Genomic DNA, 12,307 nt, shown 5'->3' with positions numbered 1-12,307 from the left:
TAAGAAACAGGATTTCACAACCTGGACACTGTCCATCCATCCATTTTTTAATTCTAAGTCACAGGATGGACACCATTCTTCAGGGCCTAGGGCAGGAACCGACCCCAGGATACCAGAATTCCATTTCACACGCAATCGGCCCACACATCGGCTGGTCACATATTTCAATAATAACCACTGCACCAAGACAAAAAAATGATAAAGCTACATAAATCTCAACTCAATCTCTTTCATATTTATATGAAGCACTAGCTTATATTAAGCACTTGATGGAACCACTAAAATAAGTGCATATATGTATTTCTAGGATCTAAAATACTGCAAAATCACTCCCACAGTCCCAAGGTCTCCAGACCATAGTTATGGCACTAAAGATTCCTGTGGCCCCACAATTTGAATTAAAGACAGAAATCAGTTATACTCTGCCCACCTGTATCAGTTCAACTAATAAGTGGGAACACCCGATGTGGGGGACAAGTGAGATGGAATGAAGGTACGCTTCCATAGCAGTCCTCGGTCAGTCTGACTGTCAGTCCTGAAAGTACAGGTCAGGCTCTTCAACAAAAGACACTTGCCAAGGCCTGGAATGTCCACATGAATTCTGACTTTGAACTCTTGGAACTGCATGTATTTAACTTTTAATTTACTTTGAAATTAAGCTGAAGTTTTTTTAGTGACTACATGTCATATGAAGGTCATAAAGTCCCCTTCTGCTGAAAAATAGCCTCTAACCCTCACTCTTTCTCTGTTTACCTCTGTATTGCTCTCTGCTCAGACCCTTGGTCATTATCCTTCATTACCATCCGTCTCCTGCCTTGACCATGTTTTTCTTTTTTTCATGTTTCTGTTTGATGTGCTCTCACTACCATCTCTCCCATGAAACACAATATCGATTTCCACCCTCTTCCTGACAACACGCTAGAGCGCGGCCAATCATTGACAGCGTACCCTAAGTGGGCGACCCCCTGACAAGACACAAAGCGGCTACTGCAGGCCAGGAGAATCCAGACAGGAGAATCCAAGGCAGGAGCGTTTGATGTGGGAAAACATCCAGTCCCAAAGGCTTGAATCACGACTGATGAAATCCAACGTAAGGGAGTCCATTCATAATTAATGTCTGTCATCTGCTAAATGGTCGAGAGTACAGTCCAGGTTTGATTGAATCAACAGCTTGCTGAATCACTTCACACTCCTCAAGTGGTAGTCTGGACAATGCAGTAAAACAAAGGATTTTCACTTTCCTAAAGACATCACTTTGGAAAATGAAACAAAAGATACGATTGTGAAACTTTGATGAATCATTTTAAAGTGTTCCATAATTGATAATGTGGGTAAATGTGAGGATGATCTTAAAAAGAGTCATGTACTTCAAAAATGATTTCCTCCACGGGCAATCAAAGGTACACTAGTAAATTGTCTGTTATCCTTTCATGTAAAAACATTCTGCTATTCATTTTTTAAATGTAGCTTCCCTTGGCAAATGAACATAACAAGGACACCAGGAAAGAAAAGTAGGACATCTGCTGCAATCCAAAAACACTTAATCTGGCAAAATATGTAAGACAAGATTGAAACTGAACACAGTGGCAATGTCTCAGCACTGTTAAAAGACCTGGCACGTCAATCCGGCAGCCCAGTCATGTGAAAGTAAACAGCGGTTGACAGGCTCCGGGCAGAGGACCTCCCCTACTGTCTACAGCCTGCGCATGAAAGGTCCAAGCAGGTCAGACGCCTGTCTCAGATCTCTGATGTAGGTGACCTGGTAGACAGGTCGGGTCAAAATGCAAAATGCCTGTGTAGTCATGAAAGGCAGCTGGCCCGCCAAGCTTCTAAATAAAGTGTGAATTCATTTGACTGTTCTTTCCTCTCAAAGGATGAGAGGTATCCTAGCGGGGTAAGGAAGCGGGCACTGAGGTGCCACTGAGGTGCCAGTGAGCAAAGTACTGTCCCCACACACTGCTGTCATGGCTGCCCACTGCGCACCAAGGCTGATGGGTTAAAAGAAGAGGACACATGTTGTTGTGTCACCGTGTGCTGTGCTGCAGTGCCAATCAGTTCACTTTCACTTCAAGTGATTGGGATCTGATAGCTGCCAGATCTCCTCACTCTTGAGAGGTGACAGAATCCCTGGTGAAGACAGAACTTCTTAACAACTCACATGCATCTTCAAAGCTAGCAGGAAATGTATGAAACTATAGTTTGTAAAGTACTGGATGAATTTTGTGAGTTTCTTTCCATCTTATTTCCACACTCCAAAGGTTAGGTGCCCTGGTTGACCATCAACTGTTCCAGTTTGAAACTGGACTGGTTGAGGAAGTCTAAAACATGCATGGAATTGACATTTTTGAGGCTTGAAAAGGACCAACGTTTAATGCCCTTCTAGGGATCTTATTAACCATTGACCTCATGGCCTGATTCAGTAACCTAGCTTCTTTAATGTGTGCCTCCCCTCCTACTTCCAACCCCACCTACAGTTCAGACTGTAGTTGAACCCAAACACACCTGGTTCTCCCAGCGCCGGACCGGCCTGATTTGTAAGGGTCGCAAAGGGACTCTAAATGGCCACGTGTCACTCACAAAACACACATTTTCCAAGAGCCAGTATATTCTGCAACTTTTGTTAGGACAATCGATCGACAAGTCACACACAGCGGGCCTGATGGGCCGCTGAGGAAAACTGAAACAAGTGACCTGGTGTGAGTAAAATGGCCAGATGCGACTGGATGGCGAGAGCTGGTGCCAGCAGTGGTTTATGGGCACGGTATCACAGCACCGCACAAAAAAACAAGAAAAGAAGGGAGGCAGAGGGCGACACAAAGAAACACATCAGGAGTCAGGGAACCCATGGACGGAGTTTGTCTCTCGTCTATGTGCCTGCACTCTGCCAACAGATGGGCCCCAGATGATGAGTTCTGTTTAACAAGCCCTAATGAACGGGCCCTCCTCCACCACGCTCTAGATAAAGAGCAGATCCTGATGGCTCAGAGGCGGCCCCCTTTCTCCACAGGACACTGAGCCCGGGTTTGCTCGGTGCTCTGACACTAGACCAGAATCCCAGCAAGTTACGGTCGTGATGAGCAGATGCGTTTGAGAGAAAGGCGTTCTGGAGTCTTGCTTTGGATGTGTGATTCAGGCATCTGGATTCTTTTGAAGTGCAATGTGCTTCATTAGCTAATTGGGCAGATTAGCATTCTAAGGCTTTATTTTTCTGCTGAATGCAGGGCTTTTGTGGTCCTGTTTGCCGTCCGTTGTATTTCCAAGTGTCTGTTACTTGGGAGGATCTGTTTCTGCTCAAAACCCCTTCACTACACATTCGGTTCCTGGCTGGCTGTACAAGCGAAGAGGCAATGCTGTCAAAGCGAGTTTGACTGAACAATGGAGATGGGCAAATGCGGAGGTGTGAAGTGGGATTTGACGAGACCACCGCCGAACCCCGAAACAACAGCTAGCATGAGTCAGCATGCCAGAGTGCAACATCTTCACATTCAGCAAGCTAATCCCCCAGAACACGAGACAGAAACACTTAAGGGATTCAATTCCTACTGTAATGCCATCTGTAAGTGCATCATGATGATTGGCTGGTCCAGTGAATCAGGATCGCCCATAGTCTCCCAATCGCTACCCAGAGGATGCTAGAAATCAAGCACTTATTAAACACAAACTGATCACTATTTGCATAAGGCTGCAACAGATGTTGATTCATTTCAACTCTGTGTACAGGATCTACAGCTATGAATTAATACATACAAGAAAGGATAATTTGCCACAATTTGCCACAGTATATTCAAACAATTTGCAATTTGCTTGCAATTTGCAATTTGCTTGATTGATTGACCTTATCATCTAATAGATGAACATTAATGAATGTGCCCAAAACACACACAACAAAACGTTGTGACAATGTAACATATTTAAGTAAGAATTGGCTTCCTCAACCCGATCTATTTTCTGGATATCAATTCTCAAGAATGAATATTTTCTCAAAATATATCATTTCAAATCTGCCAAATCTGGCAGGACTGGGTGAAAGCTCCTTTATCCTTTACCTTTGCGTGCATTTCCCTTTGTTTTATTTGACACTTGTTTATTTGACACGTCACAAACGTCTGTCATTGTGTCAACACGTCCACTATCAGATTAAATAGATTATACAGACAGAGTATCAGTACTTTAACCCTGTATGCTCAGTAAACAGCCACACACACAGGAGGTCAACAAGTGGCACGACCTCCAAACAAGCATTTTGGTCCCATTGCTCACGCCGCATTTAATTATCCCTGCATAGATGAATGAGATCAGCGAGAGAGAGTTTATTACGCATGTAATTTAGCAAGCCGTGCTTCAGACCGCGTGTTTGGCTGCAGCCTGTTCGTCTGCCCCGGGGCCCTAATCACATTGCCGTCCTCTCGCCGCCTGCTCTTCTCTGGGTGTTTAGATCAACTGTGCGCGAGATGAGACGTCTTCAGAGCACGATGATGAAAAGTGGCAGATCGCTTCTCACACCGAAACGTCTCCCGTCGATTCATTGCTGAAATAAAAGGCTGCACCACTCTCCTGTGCCGTTCACCAACTTTAAATCAGACAAATCTAAACAGTCATTAGATCATTCTCACAGGTCTGAATGTTCAGTACCTTTATGTGAAGCATTAAAAAAAACAAGTGAAACTAAAGAAATGAGTTTAAGGTCTCGACATATCAGGTGTCGCATCTCATATAATCTCTCACAAGCTTGCTGCACAAGTCTGCATTTGCCAACACCATCCAGATATAACATTCTCCACTGGCATGCCTTAAAATTTGCCCGAAAATGCCCTGTGACCTTCCGCCGTTTTCTAAAGAGTTAAATCTTGGTTGTTCTTACAGTGGGTCTTTGCAGCACAACAAACTGATTGCAGGATATTAACGCTCTCTCTCTCTCTCTCTCTCTCTCTCTCTCTCTTTTCTGCATGTGTCTTTCCCCTATGCACATTTCACACCACCAGACTTCCTCAAAGTACAGTTTCCCTTCCCACACACGGGTCCTGGCACAGACTCTGTGTTCAAGCAGGTGCAGGATCAATGGGCTTTAAGTGACAAAGACGACCCCCCCCCCCCCAATCCACAGCCAGGGTCCGGATTGAAAATACTCACATCCAAAGCAGACCATTTCATTCATGAAACATATTCAATACAGCAAAGTTATTGAATCACTATTATGAAATAGAAGCAAAGTTTTGCTTTGTGACTTTAGTGACATTGGTGACATTATGGCGTTAAGCTGCAATGGGAGTTACAGTGGTCCTGCCGTCACTTCAGTTCAGTCTGGGGTGGAAGGAGTAATTACCAGCCGTTCAGAAGCCAAGTCATGCCGACATGCAGGAAGGACACTAATTCACGGGGGCTCTCGAGTAGATTATCTAAACACCGGCGTAATGAACCACCACAAACCCAAAGCATCAAAAGTTCACCGCGGCACTTCGGAGTGGAAGGTCAGGTGTTTAGAGATCATTAAATATTCTGAAAATGACAGCGCGCCGGATCTCACCCTCAGCTACTGGGGAAGCAATTTAAGAAAAAGTCTGGGAAGTGCTCCAAAAGGTGGAATGCATTCAATCTTATTCTGGACCAAAGAACATAATAGAAAGCGCTGATACTCAACAATACCATTAAACTGCCAATAAATCTTTGTTAAATATAGAAAATGCACTCACCATTTGAGACTGGCTTCTGGGACAGCCATTGATATCCTCCACTTTCTCGTTGGCTGGAGGGGGGTACAAAACAGACGACTCAGTGAGAAAAGTCTACAGAAAGCCGACGCAGACCATTCACACACACCATCCTCTGAGCAGTGTGTCCCAGGACAGAGCCTTCGCTGAGTTCAGCATGGCCCGCTGTGTGTGTGTGTGTGTGTGTGTGTGTGTGTGTGTGTGTGTTTTGAGGAATAATGCTTTCTGTTCAGAAGGCTGCTGGGGGGGGGGCAGTTTAGAAAATATGTGCGGCTGTTAATTCATCAGCTGCTGCCAGAACGTTTCTGACACGGGATCTGCAGGCATTGTCTAATAAAGGTCCCGGGTATAGTTTCAAGAGAAGTTGAAGAGAGAGAGAGAGAGAGAGAGAGAGAGAGAGAAAAGAGGGGGGGGAATGAACAACAACACAACTCACTTTCGGGTTCTCAAAGGAGCACACATGGGGGACACATGCTTTAATAGCGCATGAATCGTTTCGAGTCACAGTTGAGGAGGGCGCTGCAGATATCCATTTCTGGCGTGTCAAAATTAATCTCAAAGATGAAACCTAAATACGTGCTCTTAGGACTACAAAAAATAACTTACACTTGACACGTTTTTCAAACTTAACGTGAGGCTTAATAGCCACTGTAAGGGTGAAATAGATAAAAAAAAAGATGTTGCAAGTGTGCAAGTTTAAAGGAAATAGCATTAGTTTGAGCTGTCAATCATGGGGTTCCTCGCATTTTAAGCACAATTATACATTTACAGCATTTATTAGCCACTTATCCACAGTGACTTACAATCAGTATTTACAGGGACAGTCCCCCCTGGAGCAACTTAGGGTTAAGTGTCTTGCTCAGGGACACAATGGTAGTAAGTGGGGTTTGCACCTGGGTCTTCTGGTTCTTAGGCGAGTGTGTTACCCACTAGGCTACTACCACCATTACCACCATTATAGATTGTGTTTGGGGTTATGGAAATAATTGCAAACTAACAAAAAATCTAGTTAATTTCCCCTCATTAAATGTACAACATACCAAGTGGTTCTTTCTTTCTTTATACCTATTTATTGATGTCAAGACCTTTTAGTAGCGAGCAAGCACCACACTTATTGCTAATTTGTAAGTGCGTTCGAGTAAGCTCACCAATGATCTGGATGATTTCTGCCAGCAGAACTCCGTCGGCGATGTCCTGACTCAGGTCTTTGATGAGCCGTGGGCAGCCGGACTTGGCCAGGTAGTGATTCGCCCAGTCAGTGTAGATCTGCCGGGGAGAACAAAAGAAACGGGTGAAGACCTTTTAACACGGAGAGGCAAACTACTACTATCTGATCCCGAGGACCTGAGCCGGGCTACTGGGTGCTATGAGTCAGTTTGGTGCAGTGCCAAGGCTGGTGTTCTTCTACGACACTGGAAGGGAATTTTGTGGGGAGGAAATGCAAAATTGAATGCTCATTATGGAGACATATTCAGAAGAAAAGAATAATGCTCCGAAATCACAAAACCACTTCAAAAAGTGGTTCAGACAGTTTACAGCCAAGCCGCCGATAATAGGGGACAAAAGCATATCAGAGACCCCTGTAATCAGAAAAGCTACACTTTTTATGGATGCTAAACAATTAACAGAGAGATAAAAAAAAAGTGTTTGTGAAAGAATATGTGAATCCACAAGTCACAGATCTGCTTCAAAAGCCTTAACCATACGTCCTGGGCATGTGACATATCCAGGAAACTGCTGTAATAAACCCAAACTGCTTTCTGCAGGGGACAAGGCAGTCAAAGCACTGGTATTGGCTTACTCATAGCTTAGGGAAAGAGAGAGATATCAAGAAGATGTGCCATGATTCTTACTCCCCAAAAAAGTAAATATATGCAGCATGATCATGGCTAATGACTATTATATTCAAAAGATATCAGATAGCAGTTGTAACACAATCACTGATTAACCCAAAGGCCAGAGTCACAGGTTCAAACCCCACTTAACCATGAGTGCCTCCAGGGGAATTGTCCCTATAACTCTCATACTGTAAATGTAATCTAGTGACATCAAATAGTGACATCACTATCACATTTTTTTCACAGTGAACTGAACTATGCATTATTCGGTTACACTATGCTTACACTATACTGAAACCCTGCCATACACAGCCACAGTTATACCACATTATATTCGCTGGGTATTCTTTGGAGTTCCACAAGGGCCCATCATTAGACCACTCAGAGAGTCCTTAACAGGAGGAAACCGCAGCCAATGATGCTGGTTCCCTGAAATGCCCCATAAACTGCGACTTTAACGACCCTTTATTATTCCCTTACAACATGCAACATTATTCCCAGTTAAACACATTTCTTCCTCTCTCTTTCAGGGAAAGGGCACAGTGCCTTCCAACAAGCCGGTATTGAATGGGGCTTTATTGGCTGCGGTTTCCCTTCAAATAACAAGGAGCCGTTAAATGATCTACGTCGTAATCTCGCTCACTCACAGCTACACTTCATCCCCTGTCTGCTTATCCTAACGAATGCCCGGCGCTCAAAAGAACACAATAAAACCAACAAACGGCCTGAACAACAAGAGAGCGGGATTATTTAGCCAGACACGTAAAATGATTTCCCCCGAGGTGTCGACGATAAATACATCTCCTTCCTTGATGAGTGTGTTTAGGCAGTGCCAGAACGGAACCGGCGGCGGGTGGTTAGCTTGATCCTCTGCACCTCTGCAGCAAAAAAAAAAAAAAAAAAAGCCCCATCATAACAACCCACCCCTCTTCTCCAAAAGAAGAATGATATAAAGGGGAGAGAAAAGGGGGGTTGCCGCAGTGGCACGTTTACTGGGGGGCAGAGGAAGTCCATGTGCCAATCGGCCTCCCCCGTGGCTGAAGTGAGGAGGGAGTGGTAACACTCCCCAAAAAAAGGGGGGAGCGGTCTGGTAAGCGATAAGACAGGAGCCTTTAATCCGGGCACCTGATTCTGACCATGCGCGTGAACATTAGGGGTGACCCCGTCAGGTCCTGTGGGGCTTACACCCCACCTCAGATGCTACCCCGATTTCACCACCACACCGGCAAATGGCAAAGCACAATAGAAACGTGACACTATAAGAACACGACACCCCGAGGACGTCTTGGACACCAGGGGGAATAATGACTGTGACTGGCACTCTCTTCACCACGCGAGACCGGGGAAGGACACGCACTCAAGGTTAGGCAGCTCAGCGCAGAGTGAGACTTCTGCAGAGGAGCCGAAGTTGCAGCCAGCCCCGATTCCGGCGAGCCCACGTAAACACCGAGCACATGCACCGGCAGCTACGTCATCACGTGTCAATTCTGGCGGCTCCGCGATGACAGTCCCCCCCCCGTGAGGAAGAGTTGCGTTCCTCTTCGTGCCGCCCGCAGTCCATTTTGTCAGCCTGCGTCACCTCACTTCCCCCCGACTTCTCATTTCGATTCGCTCGTAATAGCGTCGACTGTGCGCTACTCTGCCCAGATGTCCGGCTGTGTGGGGAGAGAGGGGAGGGAGGGAGGGAGAGAGAGAGAGAGAGAGAGAGAGAGAGAGAGAGAGAGAGAGAGATCCACGCGCATCTCCACGACACAGCGCCACCCCTGAGCGTTCGCATGAGCAAAACACGCTGACATCCTCCGTGCACGAAACTGACACAGGCATGCACCCCCCCACCCCACTCCATCACGCCCCCCCACCCCACTTCCCCACGCTCGGTCCCTGGTTCCCAGAGGCAGTTAAGAATAAATAAATGAACTCCCTGCCCCCCCCCCCGACCATCGCGAGCCCCAGCCGAACGAACTGCCAGCGTACCTGTTAGGTGGAACGAATAATAAAAATACAAAAAAAAAAGAAAAGAAAAGAAAGTCCTTCTCCCTAGCGTCAGCTCCTGCCAGTACGTCGCCAGTTGTCCTCCCCTCTCTCTCTCCCTCTCTCTCTCTCTCCCTCTCTCTCCATAAACACCACCAGTGTGTGCCTTGCGGAGAGCAGATGGATTGCTTTACAGTCAGATCACAATGCGGACTCTTTTGCTGCGCAGGTACGGCCGGCAGCAGGCGCTGCCGCCCCGTGGCCGGTAGGGGGCGCCGCCAGCTGCAAAGAAGCAGGCGGCCTCGGAATTCAGAGGCTGGAACCGAGGAAACCATGAATGCCAACGTCCAAATACACACAGGCCCAGCAGTGACGACACATTCAGTCATAACTGTACAATGATATCTCACTGTTTTAATATGATGTGTAGCATGCTTTCGTAAAAAAAAAAAACAAGTGAATAAACTCAGGAGCAAAGCAAAGCAAATATTTGCACTGTCATGGCACCCCATGGGACCCACGGGCTCCCGGAATGACAGAAAAAAAAGCAATCTGCAGGACAGCATGCCTTGTCTCAATGAAGGTTGCATGCAACCTGCAACTTACATGTATTTATTATTTATTCTTTGCCCCGAGCAATCTGTGGGATGCACACTGGCTTGAGCTGCTCTTGCTTTTCACTGATTTGATGGTAGTTTTCCATCCATACCACAGTGCTTCACTCAACCACATGAAGAGAGGATAGGGGAATGACATATGGCAATAATTCTAAAGTTTGGCAGCAGTTTTGAAAGGGGAGGTGGTGCACATGCAGGCCTGGAACTGTGTTTACGTGCGTGTGTCTATGCTACACGCCTGGTGTCTGTGCGCTGCATGTTCTGTCAGATTTCAAATGCCGACAGGACCCTCCACGGAGGCGGCGGATTCTTACTGGTTGCTTCTGTGGGCACGCGACAGTCTGACAGGAAATGGAAGAGATCAAACTGTCAGTGTGTGTTTTCAGCAATAATCCTTGGCCCTTGGATGGCCCTTAATCTGGCTGGGGCCTTCGGCACGATTTTCCCCTCTCGGTCTGGTACTAAACATCCCCATACTTTGCGCATACCTCTAACTGCTACTTGCAATGTGATTTGACAGCTAATTTCCTTTTCACTAATTAGAGGCATCTACAATAATGAGAGGTCAAGGTAAATGAATGACCTTACACACTGGACCCGTTGTTCAGGAATCGTCCTTAAATTCCAGCAAAGTTTCTCAGAACTCCTTTACTGAGCATCTTTAGTTGACCAAAATTTGATTTATTACAAGGTTAGGTTTTGATGTAGTTCAGCGTCTCCATGTGTGAGGTTGGGTGGGTTCCAGCACTACAACTAAATATTTGATGTGGAAAAACAACAGAGTGCGCAGCTACAGAATCTGATATCATTTCGTTTCTTTGCATTATTGATGTTACATTTGGACCTTATCAGCGGAATGAATACTTTTCTGTTATTCCTGAGTTAAGAGCAAGTACAGTTGCCACATGGACCGTCAACAATACCTGTAAATGCCCTCAATCAATGGAGTAAAAATCAAATCAAGTTTTTAATGTAACACATTTCAAGTTTATATCTGTAGTGAGGTCAGCAGCCAAGCCTAAGCCCTGAATCTTAATTTGGCACCTCTGGATGTAAATTAAGGAAAATAATAAATAATTTCATTTTTAGGAGCAAAAAAGTGGAGTATATCGCAGAATTAATATTTTCACAGAACCATATTGAAGCATGCAAATCAACGACAAGGCAGTTCCCCCCAGCCCCGTCCGGCAATTAAACTGTCACTGCTGCATTTTCCTGACTGTGATGAGGCCATAAAATCAATATGCTCTGATGAATGGCTGGGCTTGGGGGATAAGAGGAGGGATGTGCATCATTTTTTGTTCCTAAAGTTTTAATCTAAAGGATTCTTAGTAAAAAAGTCTCTGGGATTGATGTGACCACTGAGGGTCCCCGATAAAAAGAGAGGGAAAAAGTGACAGTCACATGATCAGCGCCAAAGAAGGCCCTCCAGGAGCCAAATTGGACATTCAGGAGATCCCATGAGTGCAAACATCTGGAAACCCTTTCCATGGTAAACCTTTTTTTCCCCCTTCTTCTTTCTTATCCCCCCTCACTCTCTTTCCTCTATAACCGCCATTATCTTGTCCTCAGCAGCCCCTCATCCCACTTAATCTCTCCATAATAACACCTGCCAGCCCCGTGACCCGCTTCATTAGATTTCCACAAACATCACACCTATGGTCGCCACTTAATCGCCAATGCTGGGGGAAAGCTGCGAACAGGAAAGGGGCTAAAAAAAAAGCTGAGAACATGGACAATGAACTTCGGCCTGAAAATAGGACACATCTAGCACTGGTCCTCCTGCTCCTGCCAAATCTGTTGATTGGACATCTGTGAAGCTGCCCAGCAAAGTCCTTGAGTTGTGGGCTGACATGAGAAGGTCATGGGGGGGATTTTGTTTTCTCACATGTCTTTGGTGTTTTAACCCAGCCAATGGGGGCGCTTGTGGCCAGGCGCTTCTTGGTGCCATACCCTAACCTGGGTAAATGGAGAAGGTTTTATTTATTTATAATGTATTCATTTTATTACCTTATTTTATTTTCACCTCAGCTTACTTGGAACAAAAAGGCAACAGACCATCAGGTACTAATTTTCTTCTAGTGGAAAAACCAAGTAGGTGCAGTTGTACTTATATCATGCCATGGAAAAGCACCATAAATGGAATAATTTGGTAATAGATGAAGCTATAAAC

The 12,307-nt window shown here is 45.5% G+C and overlaps 1 protein-coding gene across 5 annotated transcripts in view; it reads right to left on the bottom strand.

Annotated features, from left to right (window-relative positions):
• nav3 (neuron navigator 3) overlaps positions 1-12,307 on the bottom strand; it is a 128,252-nt gene that overhangs the window by 83,666 nt on the left and 32,279 nt on the right. For all 5 annotated transcript variants that reach the window (XM_028954007.1, XM_028954008.1, XM_028954009.1 and 2 more), the window contains exons 2-3: positions 6,857-6,974; positions 5,691-5,743 (exon numbers count right to left, since the gene is read on the bottom strand). In XM_028954007.1, the coding sequence (XP_028809840.1) occupies positions 5,691-5,743; positions 6,857-6,974 (171 nt within the window). The remainder of the gene's footprint in view (positions 1-5,690; positions 5,744-6,856; positions 6,975-12,307) is intronic.

Source organism: Denticeps clupeoides, chromosome 15, assembly GCF_900700375.1.
Source record: "Denticeps clupeoides chromosome 15, fDenClu1.1, whole genome shotgun sequence".
NCBI lineage: Eukaryota > Metazoa > Chordata > Actinopteri > Clupeiformes > Denticipitidae > Denticeps > Denticeps clupeoides.
Note: the sequence above shows the minus strand (reverse complement) of the source record. Positions and strands in the feature narration are given on the sequence as shown.